This window comes from Erythrolamprus reginae, chromosome 2, assembly GCF_031021105.1.
Source record: "Erythrolamprus reginae isolate rEryReg1 chromosome 2, rEryReg1.hap1, whole genome shotgun sequence".
Classification (NCBI taxonomy): domain Eukaryota; kingdom Metazoa; phylum Chordata; class Lepidosauria; order Squamata; family Dipsadidae; genus Erythrolamprus; species Erythrolamprus reginae.
The window spans coordinates 1702485-1729079 of NC_091951.1; the positions used below are offsets into that span (position 1 = coordinate 1702485).

The 26595-nt window shown below is 43.4% G+C and overlaps 2 protein-coding genes across 2 annotated transcripts in view; both read left to right on the forward strand.

The window, feature by feature from the left end:
• LOC139158434 (uncharacterized) overlaps window positions 1-18050 on the forward strand; it is a 73512-nt gene extending 55462 nt beyond the window's left edge. Inside the window, 2 exon segments of the mRNA XM_070735741.1 lie at window positions 12090-12219; window positions 15711-18050. Coding sequence (XP_070591842.1) covers window positions 12090-12219; window positions 15711-17842 — 2262 coding nt within the window. The 3' untranslated portion in view covers window positions 17843-18050.
• A 4435-nt stretch (window positions 18051-22485) lies between these two features.
• LOC139162872 (zinc finger protein 493-like) overlaps window positions 22486-26595 on the forward strand; it is a 54623-nt gene continuing 50513 nt past the window's right edge. The window contains exons 1-3 of the mRNA XM_070743743.1: window positions 22486-23736; window positions 23988-24102; window positions 24200-24267. Of these exons, the coding sequence (XP_070599844.1) occupies window positions 23323-23736; window positions 23988-24102; window positions 24200-24267 (597 nt within the window). The 5' untranslated portion in view covers window positions 22486-23322. The remainder of the gene's footprint in view (window positions 23737-23987; window positions 24103-24199; window positions 24268-26595) is intronic.

The following is a 26595-nucleotide window of genomic DNA, read 5'->3' on the forward strand; positions in this document are numbered from 1 at the left end:
ATAGAAAAAACGGGCACGCATGCGTAGATGGTATTTTGACTTCCGGGTTGAAAAATCGCGAAGTACCCTGTTCGCAATGGTTGGGGACGCAATAAACGGGGGATCACTGTATATATATATTTTTAAAAAGTAATACACAGAGCAATAAACAAATTATTGGTAATATAAAAAGAGAATAAAATAAACACTTCTAAATTGGTTATCATATAAACTATTTGATTCTATCTTATAATTTTTCAAATAATCATTTATTCTTGCATATTTAATTTTTAATACTATTTTTAACATTCCACCAATCATATACTTTATCCCATATTTTGTAAAATTCTGTTTCGGTTTGGTTATTCAAACGTTTAGTCATCATGTCTAATTCTGCACATTCTATAATTTTTTTGAATACCTCCGTATCTTTCAGTATCGTCTTTTCTTTCCATTTCTGTGCAAATACTATTCGTGCCGCCGCCAATATATGTATTATTAAATAGTAAATTTCTTTTTTATACTTTATACAGTGGAACCCCGACATAAGAGCTGCTCTACTTAAGAGCAACTCGAGATAAGAGCTGGGAGGGGAGAGATATTTTTGTTCTACTTACAAGCCCAAATTCGAGATACAAGCGCCAAGGAGCTGTCTCCTGAAGCCAAACGCTAACTTCCGCGTTCGGCTTCAGGAGACAGCTGCGAAGCGGCGCGCGTGTTTTAAAAGGTTGCAGCCGGCCTGGGGGGCTCGGGGGGGTGCTTGCAGCTTTCTTTCTTGCTCTTTTTCTTTCTCTCTTTTACCTTCCCTTCCTCTATTTCTTCTTTTCTTTCTCCTTCCCACCTTCTTCCCTCCCTCCCTCCCTTCACTCATTCCTCTCTTACTCTCCCCTTTCATAAGTTTCCTTCCTTCCTTCCTCTGTTCCTGTCCCTTCCCTCTTTCCTTCCTTCCTTCCCACCCTCCGTCCATTCATTCACCCATTCCTCTCTTGATCGCTTAAAGCCGGTCCCTGGTGCAAAAAGGGTTGGGGACCTCTGTCCTACAGGATTGGGTGGCAGAGAAGTTGAACATATGTAAATTTAAAAGTTTAAGAAAGTTTACAAGTTAAGTGAAAGAAACTTCATTATTCATTTATATGTACATGTACATTTCTTCATTAAAAACATGTCTTTCTGCATAATTTAGACTAACTTTGTGAGTTTTTTGAGGGCTGGAACCAATTAAAATTATTTACATTAATTCCTATGGGGAAAAGTCGTTCGAGATAAGAGCTGCTCGACTTAAGAGCCCAGGTCCGGAACGAATTAAACTCGTATCTCGAGGTACCACTGTATTTGGAATACCCAATAGAAAAAATTCAGGAGATTTTTTAATTTTCTCCTTAGTTATTTCATTTATCCAATTCTCTACTTTATTCCAGAATATTTTTGTCTCAGAACAGGTCCACCATGCATGATAATATGTACCAACTTCTTTTTTGCATTTCCAAGAAATAGGCGATACAGAAGGAAACATTTTAGAAATTCTATATGGTGGAAGGTGCCATCTATAAAACATCTTAATTTGATTTTCTTTAAAAGAAATTGATTTTGTTATTTTCCAATTATACGTCCATATCTTTTCCCAAGTTTCTAAGTCGATCTCTTTACCAAAATTTTTGCACCAACTGATCATATTATCTTTCAATATCCAACCTATCATTCTATGGTTTAATAAATATTTATAAACATTTCCAATTGTCTTTGTTTGATTTTGAAATAATAATTTACTCAATACATTATTTTCTTTTTTAAAAATATAAGTCTTTACGTCTATTTGATATCTAGAACTAATCTGCATATAATGCCACCAATCTAAATCTATACCTAACTCGTATAACTCTTGTTTTGTTCTTAGTTTTAATTGATTATCTAACAAGTCACTATATTTCCATATCTTACCTTTTCCTTTAAGATTCGGGTGTACAATGGCTTCAAAGGGTGAAACCCATTCTGGCATTACTAAAAAGTGATTTTTTTAAAATTTCATTCCACACTTCTATCAATGCTTTTCTAATAACATTATTTTTAAAATATAAGTGGGTTTTTAATTTATCATACCATACAAATGCATGCCAACCGACCATCAAGTCCATGACCTTCTAGGTTGAGCAATCTTTGATTTTCTAATGTCAGCCATTCTTTTATCCATGTCAGGGCCGAGGCATGATAATATAATTTCCAATTTGGGAGACCGAGGCCTCCTCTTTCCTTACGATCTTCTAATGAATTTTGTTTTATTCTTGATTTTTTACCGTGCCAAATAAATTTTCTTATTATCTTATTCAATTCGGCAAAGAATTTCGTTCCTGGATTTATTGGGATCACTTGGAAAAGAAACAATATTTTTGGAAGGATATTCATTTTAACTGTGGAGATTCTTCCTACAAATGATAATTGTAAATTACTCCATATTTCTAAATCTTTTTTAATCTGACTTAATAATTTTAGATAATTGTCATTTTTTAAAGATACAGCTTTGGAGGTCATCCATATCCCTAAATATTTCACTTTTTTCGTGATCTTCATGTTTGATAGGTCTCCTAAATATTTTCTCTGTATTTCAGTCATATTTTTTGTTAATATCTGTGTCTTATCCTTATTTATTTTCAATCCTGCAACTTTCCCATATTCTTCGATCACATTTATTAAATTTAAAATAGATTCTATTGGGTCATCCAACACAAACACTACGTCGTCTGCAAATGCTTGTGTTTTATAGGTTTCTTTCCTGATTTTCAATCCTTTTATTTCCTTATCTGCCCTTATTTTTATCAACAATACTTCTAAGGTTAAAATAAATAACAATGGTGATATTGGGCAGCCTTGTCTTACTCCTCTTTGTATAACTACATTTTCTGTCTGTTCACTATTTATAGTAATTTTAGCAGTTTGTTCAGAGTATATGGCGTCTATTATATTAAAAAATTTTGTTCCTACTTCCATCTTATTTAATTGTATTTTCATAAAATTCCAATCCACATTGTCAAACGCTTTTTTGGCATCCAGAAATATAAGTGCCATTTGCTTTTCAGGATGCTGCTCATAATATTCCAAAGTATTAACTATTATTCTTAAATTATTTTTTATTTGTCTTCCTGGTAAAAATCCATTTTGTTCACTATGTATCATATTATTTATAATACAGTGATCCCTCGATTATCGCGAGGGTTCCGTTCCAAGACCCCTCGCGATAATCGATTTTTCGCGATGTAGGGTTGTGGAAGTAAAAACAACATCTGCGCATGCGCGCCCTTTTTTCATGGCCGCGCATGCGCAGATGGTGGAGTTTGCGTGGGCGGCGGGGAAGACCCAGGGAAGGTTCCTTCGGCCGCCCAGCAGCTGATCTGCTTGGCAGCGCAGCAACAGCGAGCAGACGAAGATCGGGGTTTCCCCACCGCCCATGCAAAGGGGAAACCCCGATTCGGCTCCTCGCTGCTGCCGCGTGGCGAGCAGATCGGCTGCTGGGCGGCCGAAGGAACCTTCCCTGGGTCTTCCCCGCCGCCCACGCAAAGGGGAAACCCCGGCTCCTCACTGATGCCCGCCGCTCGCTCGCCCGCCAGCAAGAGGGGGAGAGATAGAGAAAGAGAGAGAAGGAAAGAAAGAGATGAGAGAGGGAGGAAGAGAGTGTGAGAGAGGAAGAAGCAAGAGAGAGAAAGAGAGAGAAAGAAAGATGAGAAAGGAAGGAAGAGAGTGACGTCATCGGGTGGGAAAAATCGCGATATAGCGTTTCGCGAAGATCGAGATCGCGAAAATCGAGGGATCACTGTACTTTTAAGTCTATTGGCAAATATTGATATAAAAATTTTGTAATCGACATTCAACAATGAGATAGGTCTGTAATTTTTGATTTTTTCTGTCTTGGTATCAGCCTTATGTATTAAGGTTATTAAGGTTTCTGACCAGGTTTTTGGTAATTTACCTATTGTCAATATTTGATTATATATCTCAAGCATGTTAGAGAAAAAAATTTCTAATTCTAATTTATAAAATTCAGCTGGTATTGTGTCTGGATCGGTCGCTTTGTTGTTGTTTTTATTCTTTATAGCTTGTTTTAGTTCTATATCAGTAATAGGTCTATTTAGCTGATAGAGAGGTGTATAAAATGAGACAGAAGGAGGCGAAACAGATAATATATGCTGCTAAAGCCTCAAAAGAGGAAGAAATTGCAAAATCTGTAAAGAAGGGGGATAAAACCTTCTTCAGATATATTAGTGATAAGAAGAAGAAAAACTGTGGCATCACGAAGCTTAGTACTGGGAATAATACATGCATTAATGGAAATAAGGAGATCGCTGACCATTTCAATAGCTACTTCTGTTCAGTTTTCTCAAAAGACACCTTACAAAATAATACTATAGAGGGATATAGCATTGCTTCCAGCTGTACGGATTCAGCTCCAGTGATCTTAGAAGCCGATGTCTTAGAAGAACTTGAACGATTAAAGATAAATAAGGCAATGGGTCCAGATGGCATCCACCCCAGAGTTCTTAAAGAACTCAGATCTGTCCTTGCTACCCCCCTGACTGATTTGTTTAACCAATCCCTGTTAACAGGAGAAGTTCCAGTTAGCTTGACATCAGTTGTAGTTAAAATGATGGAGACTCTACTCAAAAAGAGGATAAATCAGCACCTAAAAAACAATAACTTATTGGACCCAAATCAGCATGGCTTTACTGAAGGCAAATCATGTCAGACTAATCTCATTGATTTCTTTGACTATGTCACAAAGGTGTTGGATCAAGGTGGTGCCGTGGATATTGCCTACCTGGACTTCAGCAAAGCCTTTGATACAGTGCCACATAAAGAGCTAATAGATAAATTAGTGAAGATTGGACTTAATCCCTGGATAGTTCAATGGATTTGCAGCTGGCTGAAGCGTAGACATCAGAGAGTTATTGTTAACGGCGAGTATTCTGAGCAGGGTCAGGTGACAAGCGGTGTGCCACAAGGGTCTGTTCTGGGTCCTATTCTTTTTAATATGTTTGTGAGTGACATAGGGGAAGGTTTGGTAGGGAAGGTTTGCCTATTTGCCGATGACTCTAAAGTGTGCAATAGGGTTGATATTCCTGGAGGCGTCTGTAATATGGTAAATGATTTAGCTTTACTAGATAAATGGTCAACGCAATGGAAACTGCAGTTTAATGTTTCCAAATGTAAAATAATGCACTTGGGGAAAAGGAATCCTCAATCTGAGTATTGTATTGGCAGTTCTGTGTTAGCAAATACTTCAGAAGAAAAGGATTTAGGGGTAGTGATTTCTGACAGTCTCAAAATGGGTGAGCAGTGCAGTCAGGCGGTAGGGAAAGCAAGTAGGATGCTTGGCTGCATAGCTAGAGGTATAACAAGCAGGAAGAGGGAGATTGTGATCCCGCTTTATAGAGCACTGGTGAGACCCCATTTGGAATACTGTGTTCAGTTCTGGAGACCTCACCTACAAAAAGATATTGACAAAATTGAACGGGTCCAAAGACGGGCTAAAAGAATGGTGGAAGGTCTTAAGCATAAAACGTATCAGGAAAGACTTAATGAACTCAATCTGTATAGTCTGGAGGACAGAAGGAAAAGGGGGGACGTGATCGAAACATTTAAATATATTAAAGGGTTAAATAAGGTTCAGGAGGGAAGTGTTTTTAATAGGAAAGTGAACACAAGAACAAGGGGACACAATCTGAAGTTAGTTGGGGGAAAGATCAAAAGCAACATGAGAAAATATTATTTTACTGAAAGAGTAGTAGATCCTTGGAACAAACTTCCAGCAGACGTGGTAGATAAATCCACAGTAACTGAATTTAAACATGCCTGGGATAAACATATATCCATCCTAAGATAAAATACAGAAAATAGTATAAGGGCAGACTAGATGGACCATGAGGTCTTTTTCTGCCGTCAGACTTCTATGTTTCTATGTTTCTATCTTTGCTGTTGTGTTTCGGTTAAAACTGGAAGTTCTATTTTTTCCAAATATTTAAAAATTAAATCCTCACTTATCTCTTCTTTCTTATATAATTGTTTATAAAATTCCAATACTATTTCCTTTTTATCTTCTATTCTATATTTTATTATACCTTTTGAATCTGTCAAATTTTTTATAATTTTATTTTCTCTCTCTTTTCTTAGTTTCATGCCAGCCATCTTCCAGGTTTATTTGCATGCTCAAAGTGATCTCGTTTTGCTCTCTTTATCTTTTCTACAATTGGTTCTTGTTCTATTAATCTCAATTTATGTCTTATTAATTCTCTCTGATTTTTTAATTTATCATCCTTGTCCTCTTTTTGCATTAAGATTTCTAATTTTCTCAATTCTTCTACTAGTGTTCCTTGGTATTTTTTCTTTTCTTTATTTTTTTTTTTGCTATAAATGATATTGTTAGTCCACGTATATATGCTTTAGTTGTATCCCATAAATTTTGAGGAATGGTATCTATATTTTTATTTATTTTTTTAAAAATCTCTAATTCCTTCTCTATCCATTTCTTATATTCAAGATCTTTTATTATAGTTCTGTTCATTGACCAATTCTTTATTCTCCTTTTACCTTTCCAATACAGTGATCCCCCGTTTATTGCGTCCCCAACCATTGCGAACAGGGTACTTCGCTATTTTTCAACCCGGAAGTCAAAATACCATGTACGCATGCGTGCGTTTTTTCTATGGGCACGCATGCGTAGATGGCAACCGGGAGATCAGCTGCTGGCTGGCTTTCCTGGGTCTTCCCCCTCTTGCTGGCGTCAGCGAGGAGTTTCCCCACCGCCCACGCAAACTCCTCGCTGCCGCCCGCCCTTCGCCCGCCCACGCCGTTCATTCTCGCCGCTTTCGAGCTGAGTCCTGAAGCGAATTCGCTCCCGGACTCAGCTCGGAAGCGCCGAGAGACAGCGCCAAGGAACGGCCTGTCCCACGCTGTCTCTCGGCGCTTCCGAGCTGAGTCCGGGAGCGAACTCGCTCCCGGACTCAGCTCGGAAGCGCCGAGAGACAGCGCCAAGGAACGGCCTGTCCCACGCTGTCTCTCGGCGCTTCCGAGCTGAGTCCGGGAGCGAACTCGCTCCCGGACTCAGCTCGGAAGCGCCGAGAGACAGCGCCAAGGAACGGCCTGTCCCATGCTGTCTCTCGGCGCTTCCGAGCTGAGTCCGGGAGCGAACTCGCTCCCGGACTCAGCTCGGAAGCGCCGAGAGACAGCGCCAAGGAACGGCCTGTCCCACGCTGTCTCTCGGCGCTTCCGAGCTGAGTCCGGGAGCGAACTCGCTCCCGGACTCAGCTCGGAAGCGCCGAGAGACAGCGCCCCCCGGACCCCCAACCCGGCTTTGGGGGGCTGCTAGGAAGCCCCCCATGCCGGCGGCAAACAGCCGCGCCGCCCCCAATCTTCGGCTCCTCGCTAGCGCTGTGGGAGTAAAAACACCATCTGCACATGCGCAGATGGTGTTTTTACTTCCGCAGCGCTACTTCGCGAAAACCCGCTCGTTGCGGGGGCTCCTGGAACGGAACCCTCGCAACGAGCGGGGGATCACTGTATATGGATAAAGGGTTATGGTCCGCCCAAGTATTTGTCTCTATTTCTACAGTGATCCCTCGATTTTCGCGGGGGTTACGTTCCAAGACTTCCCGCGAAAATCGATTATCCGTGGTATAGTGGTGCGGAAGTAAAAACACCATCTGCGCATGCGTGCCCTTTTTTCCATGGCCGCGCATGCGCAGATGGTGGAGGCGGGGAGCGACGAAAGTGCGGAAGCCGACAGATTGCTTTGAATGTCGGCTGCCCCCAGCACCCGCTCGCCCGCCGCTCGCCCACCCGCCCGCTCGTTCTCTCGCCGTTCGGCCGTTCGCTCGCCCGGCCGCTCGCTCGCCGCTCTCCCGTTCACTCGGCCGGCCGCTCGCTCGCTCGCCCGCCATTCTCCCGGCCGCTTAAAAGCAAGAAGGGGAGAAATAGAGATGAGAGAGGGAGGAAGAGAGTGTGAGAGAGGAAGAAGCAAGATAGAGAAAGAGAGAGAGAGAAGAGTGGAAGGAAGAGAGAGAAATGATAGAAAAAAGGGGAGAAAAACCGTGGTATAGCAAAAAAACCGTGGAGTATTTTTTAATTATTATTTTTTGAAAAACTGTGGTGTAGCGTTTCGCGAAAATCGAGACCGCGAAAATCGAGGGATCACTGTATTTCACTTATTTGTTCCATTATGTGAATAGGGGCCCAAGCCATATCAATTCTAGACCATGTCTTATGCGGGTTGGAATAGAAAGTATACCGTTTATCTTTTAAATGCAGTTCTCGCCATACATCTTTTAATAATAATTCTGAACTCATTTTCCAAAATGAGGCCGGTAGAATTACCTTTTTTTTCTTTTCTTTTCTTATTATAATCCATATGGTCATCTGAGATTGCATTAAAATCTCCTATTATTATCATATTTTCAATTGATAACTCATTAATTTTTTCATGTAAATCTTTATAGAATTGTTTTTGATTATCATTTGGTGCATAAATTGAGACAATTGTTAGTGGTTTTGTTTCTAAATCTAATTGTACTATCAAAATCCTTCCATCCCCATCGTTATATATTTCTTTTGATTCAATTAGTTCATCAATATACATTGCTACACCTCTTTTCTTTTGATTAGCCAAGCTGGTGTATAATTTTCCCAGTTTTGAATTTTTGAGGAGACTTCTTTTTGATTTTTTGATATGAACTTCTTGTAGAATATTTATCTGGGCTTTTTGTTTCGTAAGTTTAGTTAATACTTGGTTTCTCTTCCTTGGGTTGTTCAATCCATTTACATTGACTGAAAATATTTTCAAATCATGTGTCATCTTTATTTGTAGTACCTTTTAGCTTCTTTTGGTTCTCGGAGTCGAGTATCCAAAATTAAGTCCTGTGAAATCTGTAGTTGTTTCTGCTTCACCACCAATGCTTCTTCCCCTCCGCCACCTGTGGCCCCCATCATGTCATCGCTAGGCTTTGGTTGAATCTGAATTTGAGCGGTGTTGTCCAGTCCACTGCGTGCTAGGAAAGATCTTGCTTGTTCTACACTTTCTATTTTCACTCTCGTTGATTGCCATGTTAGAGTCAACCCTTCTGGTATCAGCCATCTGAAAACAATGTTCTTTCTGATTAAAATACTTGTAAGAAAATAATATTGTCTTCTACTCTCTCGGACTCTCCTCGGAACTTGTTTCAGAATCGTGATTTCTTTCCCATCGCGTTGATAGGACTTGTTTTTTGTGTATCTCAGTATCTCGTCTTTGACGATTGTTCTTGTGAACTTAATGTGGACTTCTCTGGGTAAGTTATGGTGCCTTACATAGCCAGTCTGGACTCGGTAGACTTCGTCGATTTCTTTTACCAGGTCTGTTGGGTCTAACTGCAAAATAGCTCCCATGACTTCTGCCATTTTTGAAGGCAAATCTTCATCTCTTTCTTCTTCAATATTTTGGAACCTCAAACCATGTTGTGCGGAGTGGAGTTCTAGATTGGTTATTGCTATATCGAAGTCTCTACGGGCTGCATAGTTACGGTCTTCATATTCTTCTACTCTCTGTCCCGCCTCTTGGATTTTTTCTTCTGTCACTTGTATTCTCTTTTCGCTTTCTTGTAGTTTTTGTTGCATGACTTTTATATTTCCGTCCATTTCGACAACATTCCCTTTTACTTCAGTTAATTCAGTTTTAAGTTCCGCAATTTCTTTTTTAATTTCGTCTTTCATCTCCTTCATCTCTTGCCTCAGTTCTTGTAGGTAAGTTTTCATTTCTTCTTTGTTTGTGACACTTTGAGTTTTTGCCTGGGTTTGTAGTGCCTTGATGTCTGCTAGTGCTTCTTGAATAATCTGGAAACTAGGATCCATCGTAGGCTTGTCTTTTTCTTTCTCTTTGGCCAACATTGTGGGTATGGTCCTTTGTTGTAACGGTGATGAAGTTGGGGAGACCCTGGGTGTAGGGGTTGAGGCGGGAGTAGTTGGTTGCTTGCGCGTTGTTATTGTAGTCACTGAAGTCACACTCTGTGCCCTGTGGGAACCTTTCATAATCCAAACTCACTGTTATTATTTTATTTTAAAAATTATTTTAGTCTAAATCTTATATATTCTTGATAGGAAAATGGAACAAAGAAAAAAAAAGAAAAGAAAGAAATTAAATATAACAATTCAATTCAATTACTGCTATAATTAATTATTTGGGTTAATTAAAAAGGAAAACGAGGAAAAAGAACAAAAGGGGGGGAAAGGTAGAGAAATATTTCAGTGAATTTCTAGACTCCTTAAAGGAGGGATCAGGTGGGGGAAAGGAAGAAACCAATGTTCTAGCACATGGCTATTTAATACTGAAAAAGAGAAAAGATATAAATATGATTTTGAGGGAGGGAAAAATTAATAAAGATAAAAGATAGAAAAGGGAGAGGGAGAGGGAGGAAAAAGAAAAAGGAAAAAGGAAGATAAGAAGGTAGAGAGATTTCTTTAAAGAGAAGAAAGTGATGGGAAAAAAGAAAAAAACTGGAAGGAGTTTCTTTAGAAGAGTAAAGAAAGAGAAAAATATAAAAGAATATATGTAAAAAAAAATAAAGATCTAAAAAGTCTAAAGGAAAGCTCCAAAAAGGAAAAAAGGCAGCAAAAAAAATACTGTTGTCCAAAAGTGCCAAATATAAGTTATGCTTTGATAAAAATCTCTTAAAAAAAGAAAAATACTCCAAGCAAATGTCCAATGTAATATCCAGTATAATATCCAATTAAAATAAGTATCTTCTTATTGTATAAAAAAGGATTAAAAAAGAAAAACTAAGAAAGAAGAAACAAACACAAAAGATATCCTTACGCCTCCAAATTCGTGTTGAAAGAACAATAGTCCCACTTAGTCCATAGGGAAAAAAAAATGCAATCGAAAAAAATTATAAAAATATAAAAATAAAATATACCGTCGAAAATTTACTCCAGGCAATTATGATCTCAATAAAATTCCATTATAAAAAGGTGATTTCAGTTTAATCCATATGGTCGTATATTCAATTCATTTAAACATTTTTACTTTATCTAATCAGGTAGCTGTCAAATCAGTCTTTAATTGCCAGGTAAAAATATGATTTTAAAGGAAAAACAATAGTGAGGAATAAACAACAAAGGCACCACACTATCTTAAGATTGTAAAAAAAAATTGTAAAAGAAAAGGATTATACTATTGAATTTAACAAAGGCAAGTAGTTCCGGCTAGGCTTCTCCTCCGCGTATGGATATGACTTACAATTTGTTTATTCTTCCTCTGCCTGTGTTCGCCTTCGAAATCTCTTCTTTTTCTGAAAAAAAAATTCCTCCGATCCGAAAGATTCCGTGTGGTGCTGTAGATCTCCCTTATCTGCCGATCTGCTGGCTCGTAGACTTCTTGATCTTTCTTTAACTTCCGCTTTCGGCGATTGCTATGGCTGCGCCCAGACGGCCGTCTGGTTGCAGCTCTCCATTCCTGTAGCTGCGGGGCTGTCCCTAACCCCTGGGGTCGCGGCGATCCGTCCCGGGGCGTCCAGGAGACCCCCGGTCCTAGGCCGACCCCGTCCGGGTGTCGGCACAACGCAATGTGGCGTCCTACAGGGTGGAACGAAGGCCACGGAGCCGGAGCTTGGCTTCCGCACCTCCGGCGTGATCGAGCTCCACCCGGAAGTCCCGCATTATAAAGTGGTACTAACACTTCAGGTCATTTTGATTCTATCCCTCTTAATGCCGCCTCTGATTTTGTTGGGTTTTGGGGTTTTTGGTGGCAACTGTACATTATTTGCTGACTCATATTTAAGTGTTTGTCCACTAGGATTCCAAGATCCCTGTTGCACTTACTACTATTAAGCCAGGTATCACCTCTTCTATGCGAATGCATTTGGGTTTTCTTTCCTAAATGAACATGGTTACATTTTTCACTGTTGATTTTCCTTTGTCAGATGGGGCCAATATCTATTGATCCTTCTATATCTCGATCTTATATCCGGGAGTGTTGTTATACCTGTCGATTTGTCTTGTCTACAAATGTGATGAGTTCCCCTTCTATCCTCGTCTAAATGAATGATGAAGATAAACAGATGTTATGAATCCTCCTGTTCTGTTCTTTTCCCCATGTTCAGGAGAGTCCTGTGTCCTTCGAGGAGGTGGCTGTGCCTTTCTCTGAGGAGGAATGGTCTCAGCTGGATCCTGACCAGAAAGCGCTGCATTCGGAAGTCATGCTGGAAAACCATAGGAACGTGGTCTTTCTGGGTAAGAGTATGACACCAATCAGAGTTCAAGAAGGAAGATTATAGTTAGTTTTTTATTTAAAAAACCAATATTATGAGACATCGTCTCCTGAGCGGGAGAAGGAAAGGATCTGGCCTTCTGGTGCTCCAAGGAAAGAAAGAGTCAATGTCTCTGCTTAGATGATTTATGTGCCATTTCATATCTGCATTTTTCCATTTCTATTTGAACTTATATGTACGGGGGTTGAAAAGAACGAGGTGTGCTTTTGTGTGTCCCCTGGAGGTCATGTGGGAGGAGTGTGTTGTCTTTGGTCTCAAACCTTCAAACTTGTGTGAGAACAGAACTTTCCATCGGTTCCTTTGCCTACTTGGGTGCATTTGCAGAAAGAAGAAGACTAAAGTATTGAGAGATATGTGAAGTCAGTAGTAGAAAATGTAGCACTATTGATCTCACGTGATATCGCACTATAATGCTCTAGGACTCTGTTCCCGGCTATCCAAGGCCTGCACAAGATGCAGGGCAAAATGTTGGCCAAGAGAGGGAAGACCTCTTCGTCTGGTTTCTCTTCAGATCATAGAAACATAGAAACATAGAAGACTGACGGCAGAAAAAGACCTCATGGTCCATCTAGTCTGCCCTTATACTATTTCCTGTATTTTATCTTACAATGGATATATGTTTATCCCAGGCATGTTTAAATTCGGTAACTGTGGATTTACCAACCACGTCTGCTGGAAGTTTGTTCCAAGGATCTACTACTCTTTCAGTAAAATAATATTTTCTCATGTTGCCTTTGATCTTTCCCCCAACTAACTTCAGATTGTGTCCCCTTGTTCTTGTGTTCACTTTCCTATTAAAAACACTTCCCTCCTGAACCCTATTTAACCCTTTAACATATTTAAATGTTTCGATCATGTCCCCCCTTTTCCTTCTGTCTTCCAGACTATACAGATTGAGTTCATTTAGTCGTTCCTGATACGTTTTATACTTAAGACCTTCCACCATTGTAGCCCGTCTTTGGACCCGTTCAATTTTGTCAATATCTTTTTGTAGGTGAGGTCTCCAGAACTGAACACAGTACTCCAAATGTGGTCTCACCAGCGCTCTGTATAAGGGGATCACAATCTCCCTCTTCCTGCTTGTTATACCTCTAGCTATGCAGCCAAGCATCCTACTTGCCTTTCCTACCGCCTGACCACACTGCTCACCCATTTTGAGACTGTCAGAAATCACTACCCCTAAATCCTTCTCTTCTGAAGTTTTTGCTAACATAGAACTGCCAATGCAATACTCAGATTGAGGATTCCTTTTCTCCATGTGCATTATTTTACATTTGGAAACATTAAACTGCAGTTTCCATTGCTTTGACCATTTATCTAGTAAAGCTAAATCATTTACCATATTACTGACCCCTCCAGGAATATCAACCCTATTGCACACTTTAGAGTCATCGGCAAATAGGCAAACCTTCCCTACCAGACCTTCCCCTATGTCACTCACAAACATATTAAAAAGAATAGGACCCAGAACAGACCCTTGTGGCACACCGCTTGTAACCTATCTCTGCTCAGAATACTTGCCATTAACAATAACTCTCTGATGTCTATGCTTCAGCCAGCTTGAAATCCACTGAACTATCCAGGGATTAAGTTCAATCTTCACTAATTTAATCATCAGCTCTTTATGTGGAACCGTATCAAAGGCTTTGCTGAAGTCCAGATAGGCAATATCCACGGCACCACCTTGATCCAACACCTTTGTGACATAGTCAAAGAAATCAATGAGATTAGTCTGACATGATTTGCCTTCAGTAAAGCCATGCTGATTTGGGTCCAATAAGTTATTGTTTTTTAGGTGCTGATTTATCCTCTTTTTGAGTAGAGTCTCCATCATTTTAACTACAACTGATGTCAAGCTAACTGGCCTGTAGTTACCAGCTTCTTCTCTACTGCCCTTCTTGTGGATAGGCACAACACTGGCCATTCTCCAATCCTCAGGAACATCTCCTGTTAACAGAAATTGGTTAAACAAATCAGTCAGGGGGGCAGCAATGACAGATCTGAGTTCTTTAAGAACTCTGGGGTGGATGCCATCTGGACCCATTGCCTTATTTATCTTTAATCGTTCAAGTTCTTCTAAGACATCGGCTTCTAAGATCACTGGAGCTGAATCCGTACAGCTGGAAGCAATGCTATAAATCGTATAAATCTTTCGCCTTTTACAAAACTAATAAATTATTAATTATTATTATTATTATTATTATTATTACAGTAATACCTCATGATACGAACTTAATTGGTGCAAGGAGGAGGTTCGTAAGACGAAAAGTTCGTAAGACGAAACATTGTTTCCCATAGGAAACAATGTAAAGTCAATTAATCCGTGCAACCAAAAAAAAAACCCGCATAAAAACGGCTTTCCGGCTGTTTTAAAAGGTGACAGCCGGCCTGGGGGGCTTCCCAGCACCCCCCCCGAACCCGGGTTCGGGGTTCGGGGGGGTGCTGGCAAGCCCCCCAGGCCGGCTGCGACCTTTTAAAACACCCGCGCCGCTTCGCAGCTGTCTCCTGAAGCCGAACGCGGAAGTTCGGCTTTGCCGTTTGGCTTCAGGAGACAGCTGCGAAGCGGCGCGGCTCTTTTAAAAGGTCGCAGCCGGCCTGGGAGGCTTGCCAGCACCCCCCCAAACCCGGGTTCGGGGTTTGGGGTGGTTCTGGCAAGCCCTCCAGGCCGGCTGCGACCTTTTAAAACACCCGTGCCGCTTCCCATCTGTCTCCTGAAGCCGAACGGCAAAGCCAAAGTTCCGCGTTCGGCTTCAGGAGACAGATGGGAAGCGGCGCAGGTGTTTTAAAAGGTCGCAGCCGGCCTGGGGGGCTTGCCAGCACCCCCCCAAACCCCGAACCCGGGTTCGGGGGGGTGCTGGCAAGCCCCCCAGGCCGGCTGCGACCTTTTAAAAGAGCCGCGCCGCTTCGCAGCTGTCTCCTTAAGCCGAACGGCAAAGCCGAACTTCCGCGTTCGGCTTTGGGAGACAGCCGCGAAGCGGCGCGGGTGTTTTAAAAGGTCACAGCCGGCCTGGGGGGCTTCCCAGGAACCTCCCGAACCGAACCCGGGGTTCAGCCAAATTTTGCCTCTTCTTACGAACTTTGTTCGAATTACGAACCGGCGTTCGGGAGGCCTCTGGGAAGCCCCGCCGCCCGGCTGTTACCTTTTAAAACAGCCGCGCGGCTTCCCAGCTCTCTCCGAACGCAGGTTCGTAACTCGAAAAAAGTTCGTAAGAAGAGGCAAAATTTTGCTGAACCCCAGGTTCGTATCACGAGTTGTTCGTAAGACGAGGGGTTCGTATCTTGAGGTACCACTGTATTATTATTATTATTATTATTATTATTATTATTATTATTATGCAAACATACAACCTAATGGAATTTTGGACAAATTCAGAAGGAAATTCATGTGACTTTCTACATTTTAATGGTTTTCTCTAACTTTGTCATCATTTTCATTTCCCTTTTGCTCTGAAGGTCATAACTGGCAGCAGAATCAAGATCCCTGTGAACTGTTCCAACTGATCAATGCTAAAGATGGAATGGAGAAGTTTGGAATTCAAATGGAATTCAAAAGCCCTGAGAGAAACCAGTCAAAGAATTGGAATCAGGAAAGCTCATCTTCCACTGATGCTCCGATGCAAAACATTCTTGCCCGACAAGAGAAAATGAAGAAAAAATATATTGGAAAATGTGTGAAGCTAGTTAAAGCTAAAATACAAGTAAATGAAACCTATGTCACCCAAAACACAAGAAAAGATGCTATAAGAAGACACAATGGACAAAATTACAATGGGACGATTGATAGAAAAGGGGAGCCATATAAATGTTTGAAATGTGGAAAATGTTTTAGCAGAACGTGGAAACTTAATATCCACGAAAGGATCCACACAGGGGAGACGCCGTATAAATGCTTGGAGTGTGGAAAAACCTTTGCTCAAAGAAGTCAACTTATTTCCCATAAGAGGATCCACACACGGGAGAATCCGTATAAATGCTTGGAGTGTGGAGAGACCTTTGATTGTAGCAGTGCACTTACTTCTCATAAGAGGATCCACAGAGCGGAAAAGCCGTATAAATGCTTGGAGTGTGGAAAGACCTTTGCTCATAGCAGTGCACTTACTTCCCATAATAGGGTCCACACAGGTGAGAAGCCATATAAATGCAGAGAGTGTGGAAAGACCTTTGCTCAAAGCAATGCATTTATTTCCCATAAGAGGATCCACACAGGGGAGAAGCCGTATAAATGCATGGAGTGTGGAAGGTCCTTTGTTCAGAGCAATGATCTTACTTCCCATAAAAGGATCCACACAGGGGAGAAGCCGTATAAATGCATGGAGTGTGGAAAGACTTTTGCTCGAAGCAATGCACTTACTTATCATAGGAGGATCCACACAGGGGAGAAGCCATATAAATGCATGGAGTGTGGAAAGACCTTTGCTCAGAGCAGTGCACTTACTTATCATAGGAGGATCCACACAGGGGAGATGCCGTATAAATGCATGGAGTGTGGAAAGACCTTTGCTCAGAGCAGTGCACTTACTTCCCATGAGAAGATCCACACAGGGGAGAAGCCGTATAAATGCATGGAGTGTGGAAAGACCTTTGCTCATAGCAGTGGATTTACTTCTCATAGGAGGATCCACACAGGGGAGACGCCATATAAATGCGGGGAGTGTGGAAAGACCTTTGCTCATAGCAGTGCACTTACTTCTCATAGGAGGATCCACACAGGGGAGACGCCGTATAAATGCATGGAGTGTGGAAAGACCTTGGCTCATAGCAGTGCACTTACTTCTCATAGGAGGATCCACACAGGGGAGAAGCCGTATAAATGCATGGAGTGTGGAAGGTCCTTTGCTCAGAGCAATGATCTTACTTCCCATAAAAGGATCCACACAGGGGATAAGCCGTATAAATGCATGGAGTGTGGAAAGACCTTTGCTAAAAGAAGTTATCTTATTTGCCACAAAAGGATCCACACTGGGGAGAAGCCGTATAAATGCATGGAGTGTGGAAAGACCTTTGCTCGTAGAAGTGCACTTACTACTCATAGGAGGATCCACACAGGGGAGACACCGTATAAATGCATGGAGTGTGGAAAGAAGTTTGCTGATAGCAGTGCACTTACTTATCATAGGAGGATCCACACAGGGGAGAAGCCGTATAAATGCATGGAGTGTGGAAAGACCTTTGCTCATAGCAGTGTGCTTACTTCCCATAAGAAGATCCACACAGGGGAGAAGCCGTATAAATGCATGGAGTGTGGAAAGACCTTTGCTCATAGCAGTGTGCTTACTTCCCATAAGAAGATCCACACAGGGGAGACGCCGTATAAATGCATGGAGTGTGGGAAGACCTTTGCTCATAACAGTGCACTTACTTCCCATAAGAAGATCCACACTGGGGAGAAGTCATATAAATGCATGGACTGTGGAAAGACATTTGCTCAGAGCAGTGTACTTACTTCCCATAACAGGATTCACACAGGGGAGAAGCCGTATAAATGCATGGAGTGTGGAAAGACCTTTGCTCAGAATGGTCATCTATCTTCTCATATAAGGATCCACTCTCGGAAGAAACTATGTAAAAATAGCAATTCCACTTAGATTTATATACTACTCCACAATGCTTTACCACTTTACCTCTGAGCCGTGTACAAAGTCAGCTTATTGTCCCCAGCAATCTGTCCTCATTTTAGCAACCTCAGAAGCATGAAAAGCTGTATCAACTACTAAAAATAATGTATAGCAGTTGTTTTCAATAAAATGTCAAATGGAAAGTTTTCAATTTCCACATTAAAAAATGCTCCATCCATTTTCTTGCTGAAATATTTTTTCGCGTCCAGAATTTGCATTTCTTCCTCAAAGTCACAATTTCACTTTGTAAAACCATTGCCTTTTTATAGCTGGTCCACAAGGATTTTTTAATGCTCCCAGATGCAAATGGGCTTATTCTGAAAAACAAAACAAAACCCACACTGGAATTATTTGTCTAGATGGCAACAGATTAGATCCTAGCTTTAATTTACAACTAACCAATTGAATGTTCTTCAGCATTATAGAATTAACAGTTATTAAAACAGTCCCTCAACAGAGAGCAACACTGTTAGCAAAGTACTCTAAGATGGAACGGACATTTTAAGGACCCTCTTGGGGGGCTCACCCAGACACCCCCACCCGTCCCCCATTAATCCATCTAACAATTGTACCACTTAGAGAATTTGGTGAAGGAGGAGATCAAGAGGGATCCCGTCCAAACCTCTCTGGTGATCTTGGGATCTGCCTGATATCAGCCTCCATCTGCCCTCACTCACTTTCCCCAAGATCCCCCCCCCCATTCCTTCCACACTCCCTGCTGCCCCCCATCCCAGGCAAGCTGGGGACTTCGACCCCTCCCCACCTCCTTCACCAAGAATGGCTGGAATGAGGTCGCCCAGCTGCAGGCAGAGCCTGGTTTGTGGGTGAGGTGGGTCTCCCTCTGCATTCCCCCAAATCCCCCTCAGTAAGCGCCTTGGCATGGCCCTGGCAAAGGCTTGTTGCATTCTGCAATCAAAGAGTTGCCAGGGCTCTGGACATGGTCAGTCCCAGGTGGCATCTGGAGTAACCAACTTGGTCCAAACTCTGAAAAATGGAGGCAGAAGGTGGCAAGTTGCGGGGGATGGGAATGGCAGCCTGGACTTTCTCTTGCTAAGAACCCCCCTCCCGCTCTACTTCCCCTCAAGCCCATTTTGAAGGTCCAAATGGTTGCCCGCATGATTCTCCCCAAGCACTCCTGGGGGGCCTTTCGGGGACACCTGAGTCTCCCCCTTCACTCACTCAACCATTTCTCTGCTCCACAACTCGAGCCTCCTGCCCCATTCTGACACCCAACGTCTCCCTCTTCGCATCTCAGATTGAGCAGTGGGTTGCACTAGATGACCTCCAAGGTCCCTTCCAACTTCTTTCCATTTAAAAAAACTCATAAAAACAAGAGCAACAACAACAAGAGATTGAGGATCCCTGAAATAATCCTAATAAGACTTCATTGGACCCAAGTCCCGCTCCCTTCTTAACCAGGGGGGAGTTGGGGAGCCCTTACAGAATAGTGCCGCGGATTTTAACACGTTTTTCGCTGATAAAATCGCTCGGATCCGAGCGGACCTCGACTCCAATTGGAAAACAGAGTTGACTGACCACCTGTCTGGGAAGAGTTTGATCTGGTGACACCTGATGAAGTGGACAAGGCCATTGGAGCTGTGAGTTCCACCACCTGCTTGCTGGATCCGTGTCCCTCCTGGCTGGTTTCGGCCAGCAGGGAGGTGACACTGAGCCTGGTCCAGGAGATTGTCAACGCTTCTTTGGGGAGGGGGTCCTTTCCGGACCCCTACAAGGAGGCACTGTGCACCCCCTCAAGAAGCCTTCCCTGGACCCAGTTATTCTCAACAACTATCGCCCAGTCTCCAGCTTTCCCTTCATGGGGAAGGTTGTTGAGAAGGTGGTGGCGCTCCAGCTCCAGCAATCCTTGGAAGAAGCCGTCAACAGGCCCTCAACAGTCAGGAATCAGGCCCGGCTACAGCATGGTTGCACTGATGGATCTCTGGCGGGCCCGGGACAGGGTTTTATCATAGAAACATAGAAGTCTGACAGCAGAAAAAGACCTCATGGTCCATCTAGTCTGCCCTTATACTATTTTCTGTATTTTATCTTAGAATAGATATATGTTTATCCCAGGCATGTTTAAATTCAGTTACTGTGGATTTATCTACCACGTCTGCTGGACGTTTGTTCCAAGGATCTACTACTCTTTCAGTAAAATAATATTTTCTCATGTTCCTTTTGCTCTTTCCCCCAACTAATTTCAGATTGTGTCCCCTTGTTCTTGTGTTCACTTTCCTATTAAAAACACTTCCCTCCTGGACCTTATTTAACCCTTTAACATATTTAAATGTTTCGATCATGTCCCCCCTTTTCCTTCTGTCCTCCAGACTATACAGATTGAGTTCATTAAGTCTTTCCTGATATGTTTTATGCTTAATACCTTCCACCATTCTTGTAGCCCGTCTTTGGAGCCGTTCAATTTTGTTAATATCTTTTTGTAGGTGAGGTCTCCAGAACTGAACACAGTATCCGAAATGTGGTGTCACCAGCACTCTATATAGCGGGATCATAATCTCCCTCTTCCTGCTTGTTATACCTCTAGCTATGCGGTCAGAAATCACTACCCCTAAATCCTTCTCTTCTGAAGTTTTTGCTAACACAGAACTGCCAATAAAATACTCAGATTGAGGATTCCTATGTCGCTCCCTTGTGTGGTAACTCAGGGGTCGGTTCTCTCCCCCCTGCTATTTAATATCTACATGAAACTGCTGGGTGAGATCATGCAAGGGCATGGGGTGAGGTATCATCAGTACGCAGATGATACCCAGCTCTACATCTCCACCCCATGTCCAATCAGTGAAGCGGTGGAAGTGATGTGCTGGTGCCTGGAGGCTGTTCGGGGCTGGAACTCAAACTCAACCCAGACAAGACAGAGTGGCTGTGGGTTTAGCCTCCCAAAGACAATTCCATCTGTCTGTCCATTACCGGGGGGGGGAATTATTGACCCCCTCAGAGAGGGTCCGCAACTTGGGCGTCCTCCTCGATGCACAGCTAACATTGGAACACCATCTTTCTGCTATGGCGAGGAGGGCGTTCGCCTGGTGCACCAGTTGCGGCCCTATTTGGACAGGGAGTCATTGCTCACAGTCGCTCATGCCCTCATTACCTCGAGGTTCGATTACTGCAATGCTCTCTACATGGGTCTACCTTTGAAAAGTGTTCGGAAACTTCAGATCATGCAGAATCCGGCCGCGAGAGCCATCATGGGGCTTCCAAGATTTGCCCATGTTTCTTCAATGCTCCGTGGCTTGCATTGGCTGCCAATCAGTTTCCGGTCACAATTCAAAGTGTTGGTCATGACCTTTAAAGCCCTACATGGCATTGGACCAGATTACCTCCAGAACCGCCTGCTACCGCACGAATCCCAGTGACCGATAAGGTCCCACAGTTTGCCTTCTCCGGGTCCCGTCGACTAAACAATGTCGTTTGGTGGGGTCCAGGAGAAGAGCCTTCTCTGTGGCGGGCCTGGCTCTCTGGAACGAACTCCCCCCGGAGATTAGAACTGCCCCCACCCTCCCTGTCTTTCGTAAACTACTCAAGGCTCACTTATACCGCCAGGCATGGGGGAGTTGAGATATTCCTTCCCCCTAGGCCACTACAATTTATGTATGGTATGTTTGGTTTTATTATAAGGGTTTTTAGTTGTTTTAGTATTGGATTGTTACATGCTGTTTTTATCATTGTTGTTAGCCGCCCCAAGTCTACAGAGAGGGGTGGCATACAAATCCAATAAATAAATAAACTGGGGAACTGGCCAGGATCCAGAAGACAACAAGCCTGGATTCTTCATCAGGGCAGCTCAGGGACTCTCCTCCTCTGCCCCATGGCTGAGTCTCCAGGTGGGGCAGCCCCTTTGTCCTGTGACCCACTGGAAGTTGTCCTTGACTTATAACATTTAGCCATTTAGTTTCAATGGTACTGAAAAAAGTGACTTTGCCTAATATTCCTTCTTTTAAAAAGTTTTTTTATTGTTTTGAATGTCTTTCTAATACTTTCATGTAAATATCCATTTTTAGCTTTGTGAGCCAGAGTCTCTTGTAAGTTGGGGGGGTGGGCTATATAAATTTCAGACTAAGAGAGAGATTGTGTGTGAGTGACAGAGGATAGATAGAAAGATGATAACAATAATAATAATAATAATAATAATAATAATAATAATAATAATAACAGCAATAATAATAATATAATATTACACTTCATGCCGCCCCTCTCTGAAGACAGATTCTAACCTTCATATTTTGAATAGAAGCAGAAACAGTAGAAGTATATTTGTTCACATTAGCATGTTGTCCATTTATTGTAACCTCTTTAAATAGTGGGAGAGGGGTGAGTATTTTACCCCGAGACAGAAATAATGAGTCCTCTCGAAGTCATGAAATTTTTACAGCTGACCTTTGGCACATCGAACCTGCAGCTCCCTCCACAGATTTTCTCTGGAAATCACCGGGTTTATATAAATCTGCCCTTTTATATCAAGATAAATGAACGTTCGCAGCAGAGAAGACAGTCGGGAGCCTCCTGAGGTAAATCTCAAACAGCGCCCAGAGAAACAAAAGGCGGGGAAAGCGGACACGCCCCCTTCCCACTCCCAGCAACCAATCAGAGCCCGCCCTCCCTCAGCCACCACGGGGTGTTTGGGACCTTTGTGCACTTTCCTTCTCCAGCCATTAAATTCACTCTCTTCACATTGAAAGTCTTCAAAAGAAACAGAGCTGAGATTGAATTCTCTTTCCCGCCATTCCTCCCATTCGGGCACTTTGCCCCAAATCCACCAGGGGGCGATGTCTGCCAAGGGAAAGAAACTCCCCAGTCACCAGGGGCTTTGCCGAGGAGGCTGAGAAGGAAGTGACATCATTGAGTCTTGCCGCTCTAGGACGCCACACTCGCTCTCCTTAAACCCTGGTGCCGGGTGAGACCGAGAGCCCGGCGGGAAAACATCCAGACGTGTCCCAGGTGAGGGGGGGGGGGCTTCCCGGTCCCCATGTTCCCCTGCCGCCCTCTCCCTGCAGGGGAAGCGGAAGAAGCGGGGGGAGGGGGGGAGACGGGATTGACACCAGGCTCCCCGAGGGCCCGATCCTGTCTCCGGAGGGGGAGAGAAGCGGGGCGGCCTCTGCAGCTGCCTCCTTCCCGGCCCTGCTCGGGGGACCTGGGCCCTGCGCTGGGATGAGCCTCTTGGGCCTCCGGGCAGGTTGGGGGAAGGTCGCTCAGGGGCTGAATTCCACCTTCTCATTCTGGGCCTTTGTTTTCCCTTCCACCTCAGAGACAGAAACCGGAAGCCATTTGTGGTCTTTGAAAGGCCCCATTTTCTCCTGGGGGAAGAAAAAAAGAGCGGGATCACCTGGAGGGATCCGTCCTGTGTTCCCAGAAATGGTCCCGTGAAGGAAAAGGCATCTGGAGACCCACAAGAGTCTTGGGACCCCTTTGGAGTTGCTCTGCAGAACAGAGAAAGGATGGAGACCCCACCTGTTGCAAAAGGGGGAAGCGGAAAAGGCCCTGCAGCCGCTCAGCCTGGGAAGGGGGGGAAGCTCTGGATAAGACCTGGGCAGAAGATCCTGGAGGAAGAATCCATCCTCCCTTCAGAAGTTCAGCCCTGGAACTCCATCCAATACCCGGAGGCTGAGGGTCCCCGAGGACTTTGCAGCCGACTCCACAACTTGTGCAGGCGATGGCTGAGGCCAGAGAAGCACACCAAAGCCCAGATGCTGGACCTGGTGGTTCTGGAGCATCTCCTGTCCCTTCTGCCCCCAAAGATGGAGGGCTGGGTGCGGGAGTGTGGAGCAGAGACCAGCTCCCAGGCGGTGGCCCTGGCAGAAGGCCTCCTCCTGAGCCAGGCGGAGGAGCAGAAGGAGCAGGTCCAGTTGCAGGTGGGACACTTTAGGGAGCTCAGAAAACAGTAGAGAACGTGGTTGAATACTTCACCCCTCCTTCCCAAACTTCTCTGGCGTTCATCACATGTGGCAGTTCTCCAATTTTTATAGGACATTGTTCCGTTCTTTCACTCAATCTCGCGGGTGGATATTGGGGGCTTTGATGTTGTGTTGTGAATCTGGGAATCTGCTTTGTGTTGTGTGATGTACATTAATTCTGATTCTTTTTCCCTTCCTCCTGTTTGAAGTGTTGCACTGTGGAGATCAGAGATCCTGAGGGAAAGAGGAATCCATCAAATCCCCCTCAGGAACCAATTTCCTGGAGGATCCCTTCGGAAGATCCAAGTCAGGACACCACAGAAGGTAATGGAAGATCCTCCGATGACCCATCTGTCCTACCTCTCTCTCTTCTCCTCCTATTTTGTTAATTATGCATTTTGAAATTATTTATTCCTTACAGAGAGACAAAGAATGAATCTTTCTGGTTATTGTGACGGAGATCAAACAGCGGTTGAACCTCCAAATCAAGTAAGAAAGGGAAAAGCTATGAAATTTCTATTCTCCTTTCAGGAAGTGAAGCGGGTGTGCAGAGTGCTCTCTCCTTCTATTTCCCCCCTTTGTTTGGCCCGGATTGTTTTTGTGTTCTCCCACAACATGGAGAGCAGAACAGCAGGTTCAAGGTCCTTTTAGCCAGCAGAGCTTCCTCTGGTTATCTTCTTCTGCTAGGTATTCTTCCAACTTTAGAGTTTAAAAGAAGCAATTTTTAAAAAGCCCTTCAAGAAATAGGAATAAATATATACAAAACAAATACAAAATAATTTCCAGTCCTCTGATTTGCGCCTTCATTAGGAGATCAAACATTCCCGCCTTGCAAAGGCTGAGAAATGATTTTCCCATGGAATTTTCTCTTTGTTTTCCTCCTTTCAGCCAATGGGTCAGACTACTAGATCAATCAATGATAGACAGGGCAATAGATCAGTTGATCCAGAAGTGGGATTACTTTAGTGAAAGGCACTGAAGGTTTTGCAGGATCAATGAACTTGATAAAACTTCTCCAAATATTTCTTCAGTGAAAGCAATTTTCAGATCTGCCCATTCTCTCACCTAAACGTAGAACTTTTGTGATGCACAACCGTTTAATTGGTGCATATCTTTGGTTTGGTAATTTGGAAACAATGAAACAGAATAACAGTTGGTAGGGATCTTGGGGGTCTTCTAGTGCAACCCCCCTGCTCAGACAGGAAGCCCTATAACATTTCAGATAAATAGCTGTCCAATTCCTTCATCAACACTTCCACTTTTGGAGCAACCACAATTTCTGGAGGCAAGTCATTCCACTGATTAATTGTTCTCCCCATCAGGAAATTTCCCTTTACTTGTGGGTTGGTTCTCTCCTTGAAAACTTTCCACCCATTGTTTCTTGGAACACTGCTATCATGTCACTCCCTGGACCTTCTTTTCATGAAAGTAGACACACCCAATTCCAGCAACGAGATCATCCAAGGACATGGGGTGAGGTATCATCAATACGCCGATGATAGCCAGTTATACATCTCCACCCCAAGCCCAGTCAACGAAGCAGTGGAAGTGATGTGCCGGTGCCTGGAGGCTATTGGGGCCTGGATGGGTGTCAACAAACTTAAACTCAATCCAGACAAGACGGAGTGGCTGTGGGTCTTGCCTCCCAAGGACAATTCTATCTGTCCATCCATTACCCTGGGGGGGGGGGGAATTATTGACCCCCTCAGAGAGGGTCCGCAACTTGGGCGTCCTCCTCGATCCACAGCTCACATTAGAGAAACATCTTTCAGCTGTTGCAAGGGGGGCGTTTGCCCAGGTTCGCCTGGTGCACCACCTGTGGCCCTATCTGGACCGGGAGTCATTGCTCACAGTCACTCATGCCCTCATCACCTCGAGGCTCGACTACTGTAATGCTCTCTACATGGGGCTACCTTTGAAAAGTGTTCGGAAACTTCAGATCGTGCAGAATGCAGCTGCGAAAGCAATCATGGGCTTCTCTAAGTATGCCCATATCACTCCAACACTCCGCAGTCTGCATTGGTTGCCGATCAGTTTCCGGTCACAATTCAAAGTGTTGGTTATGACCTATAAAGCCCTTCATGGCACCGGACCAGAATATCTCCGGGACCGCCTTCTGCTGCACGAATCCCAGCGACCAGTTCGGTCCCACAGAGTTGGCCTTCTCCGGGTCCCGTCAACTAAACAATGTCGTCTGGCGGGACCCAGGGGAAGAGCCTTCTCTGTGGCGGCTCTGACCCTCTGGAACCAGCTCCCCCCTGAGATTAGGATTGCCCCCACCCTCCTTGCCTTTCGCAAACTCCTTAAAAGCCACCTCTGCCGTCAGGCATGGGGGAACTGAAACCTCTCCCCTTTGCCCATGTTGTTTTGGTGTTAGATTGATTGTATGCATGTTTTTTAATATTCTGGGGTTGCTTTTTATGAATTTTTTAGTTTAAAATTGTAATTGGATTGGTGGGTATTGGATTTGTTATTATGTATTGTTTTTACCTTGTGAGCCGCCCCGAGTTTGCGGAGAGGGGCGGCATATAAATCCAATAAATCTAATCTAATGGTAAAACAGCAATGCTTTAACCTCTGGTCCAGTAATAATTTTTGTTGCTCTTGTCTGCACTATTTCTAGAGTCTCAATATCTTTCTTACATCTGGCAAAAAATAGTGGAGTCAATATTCCAGGTGTGGTCTTATCAAGGCATTATAAAGTGGTACTAACACTTCATATCATCTTAATTCTATCCCTCTTAATGCCGCCTCTGATTTTGTTGGGTTTTGGGGTTTTTGGTGGCAACTGTACATTATTTGCTGACTCATATTTAA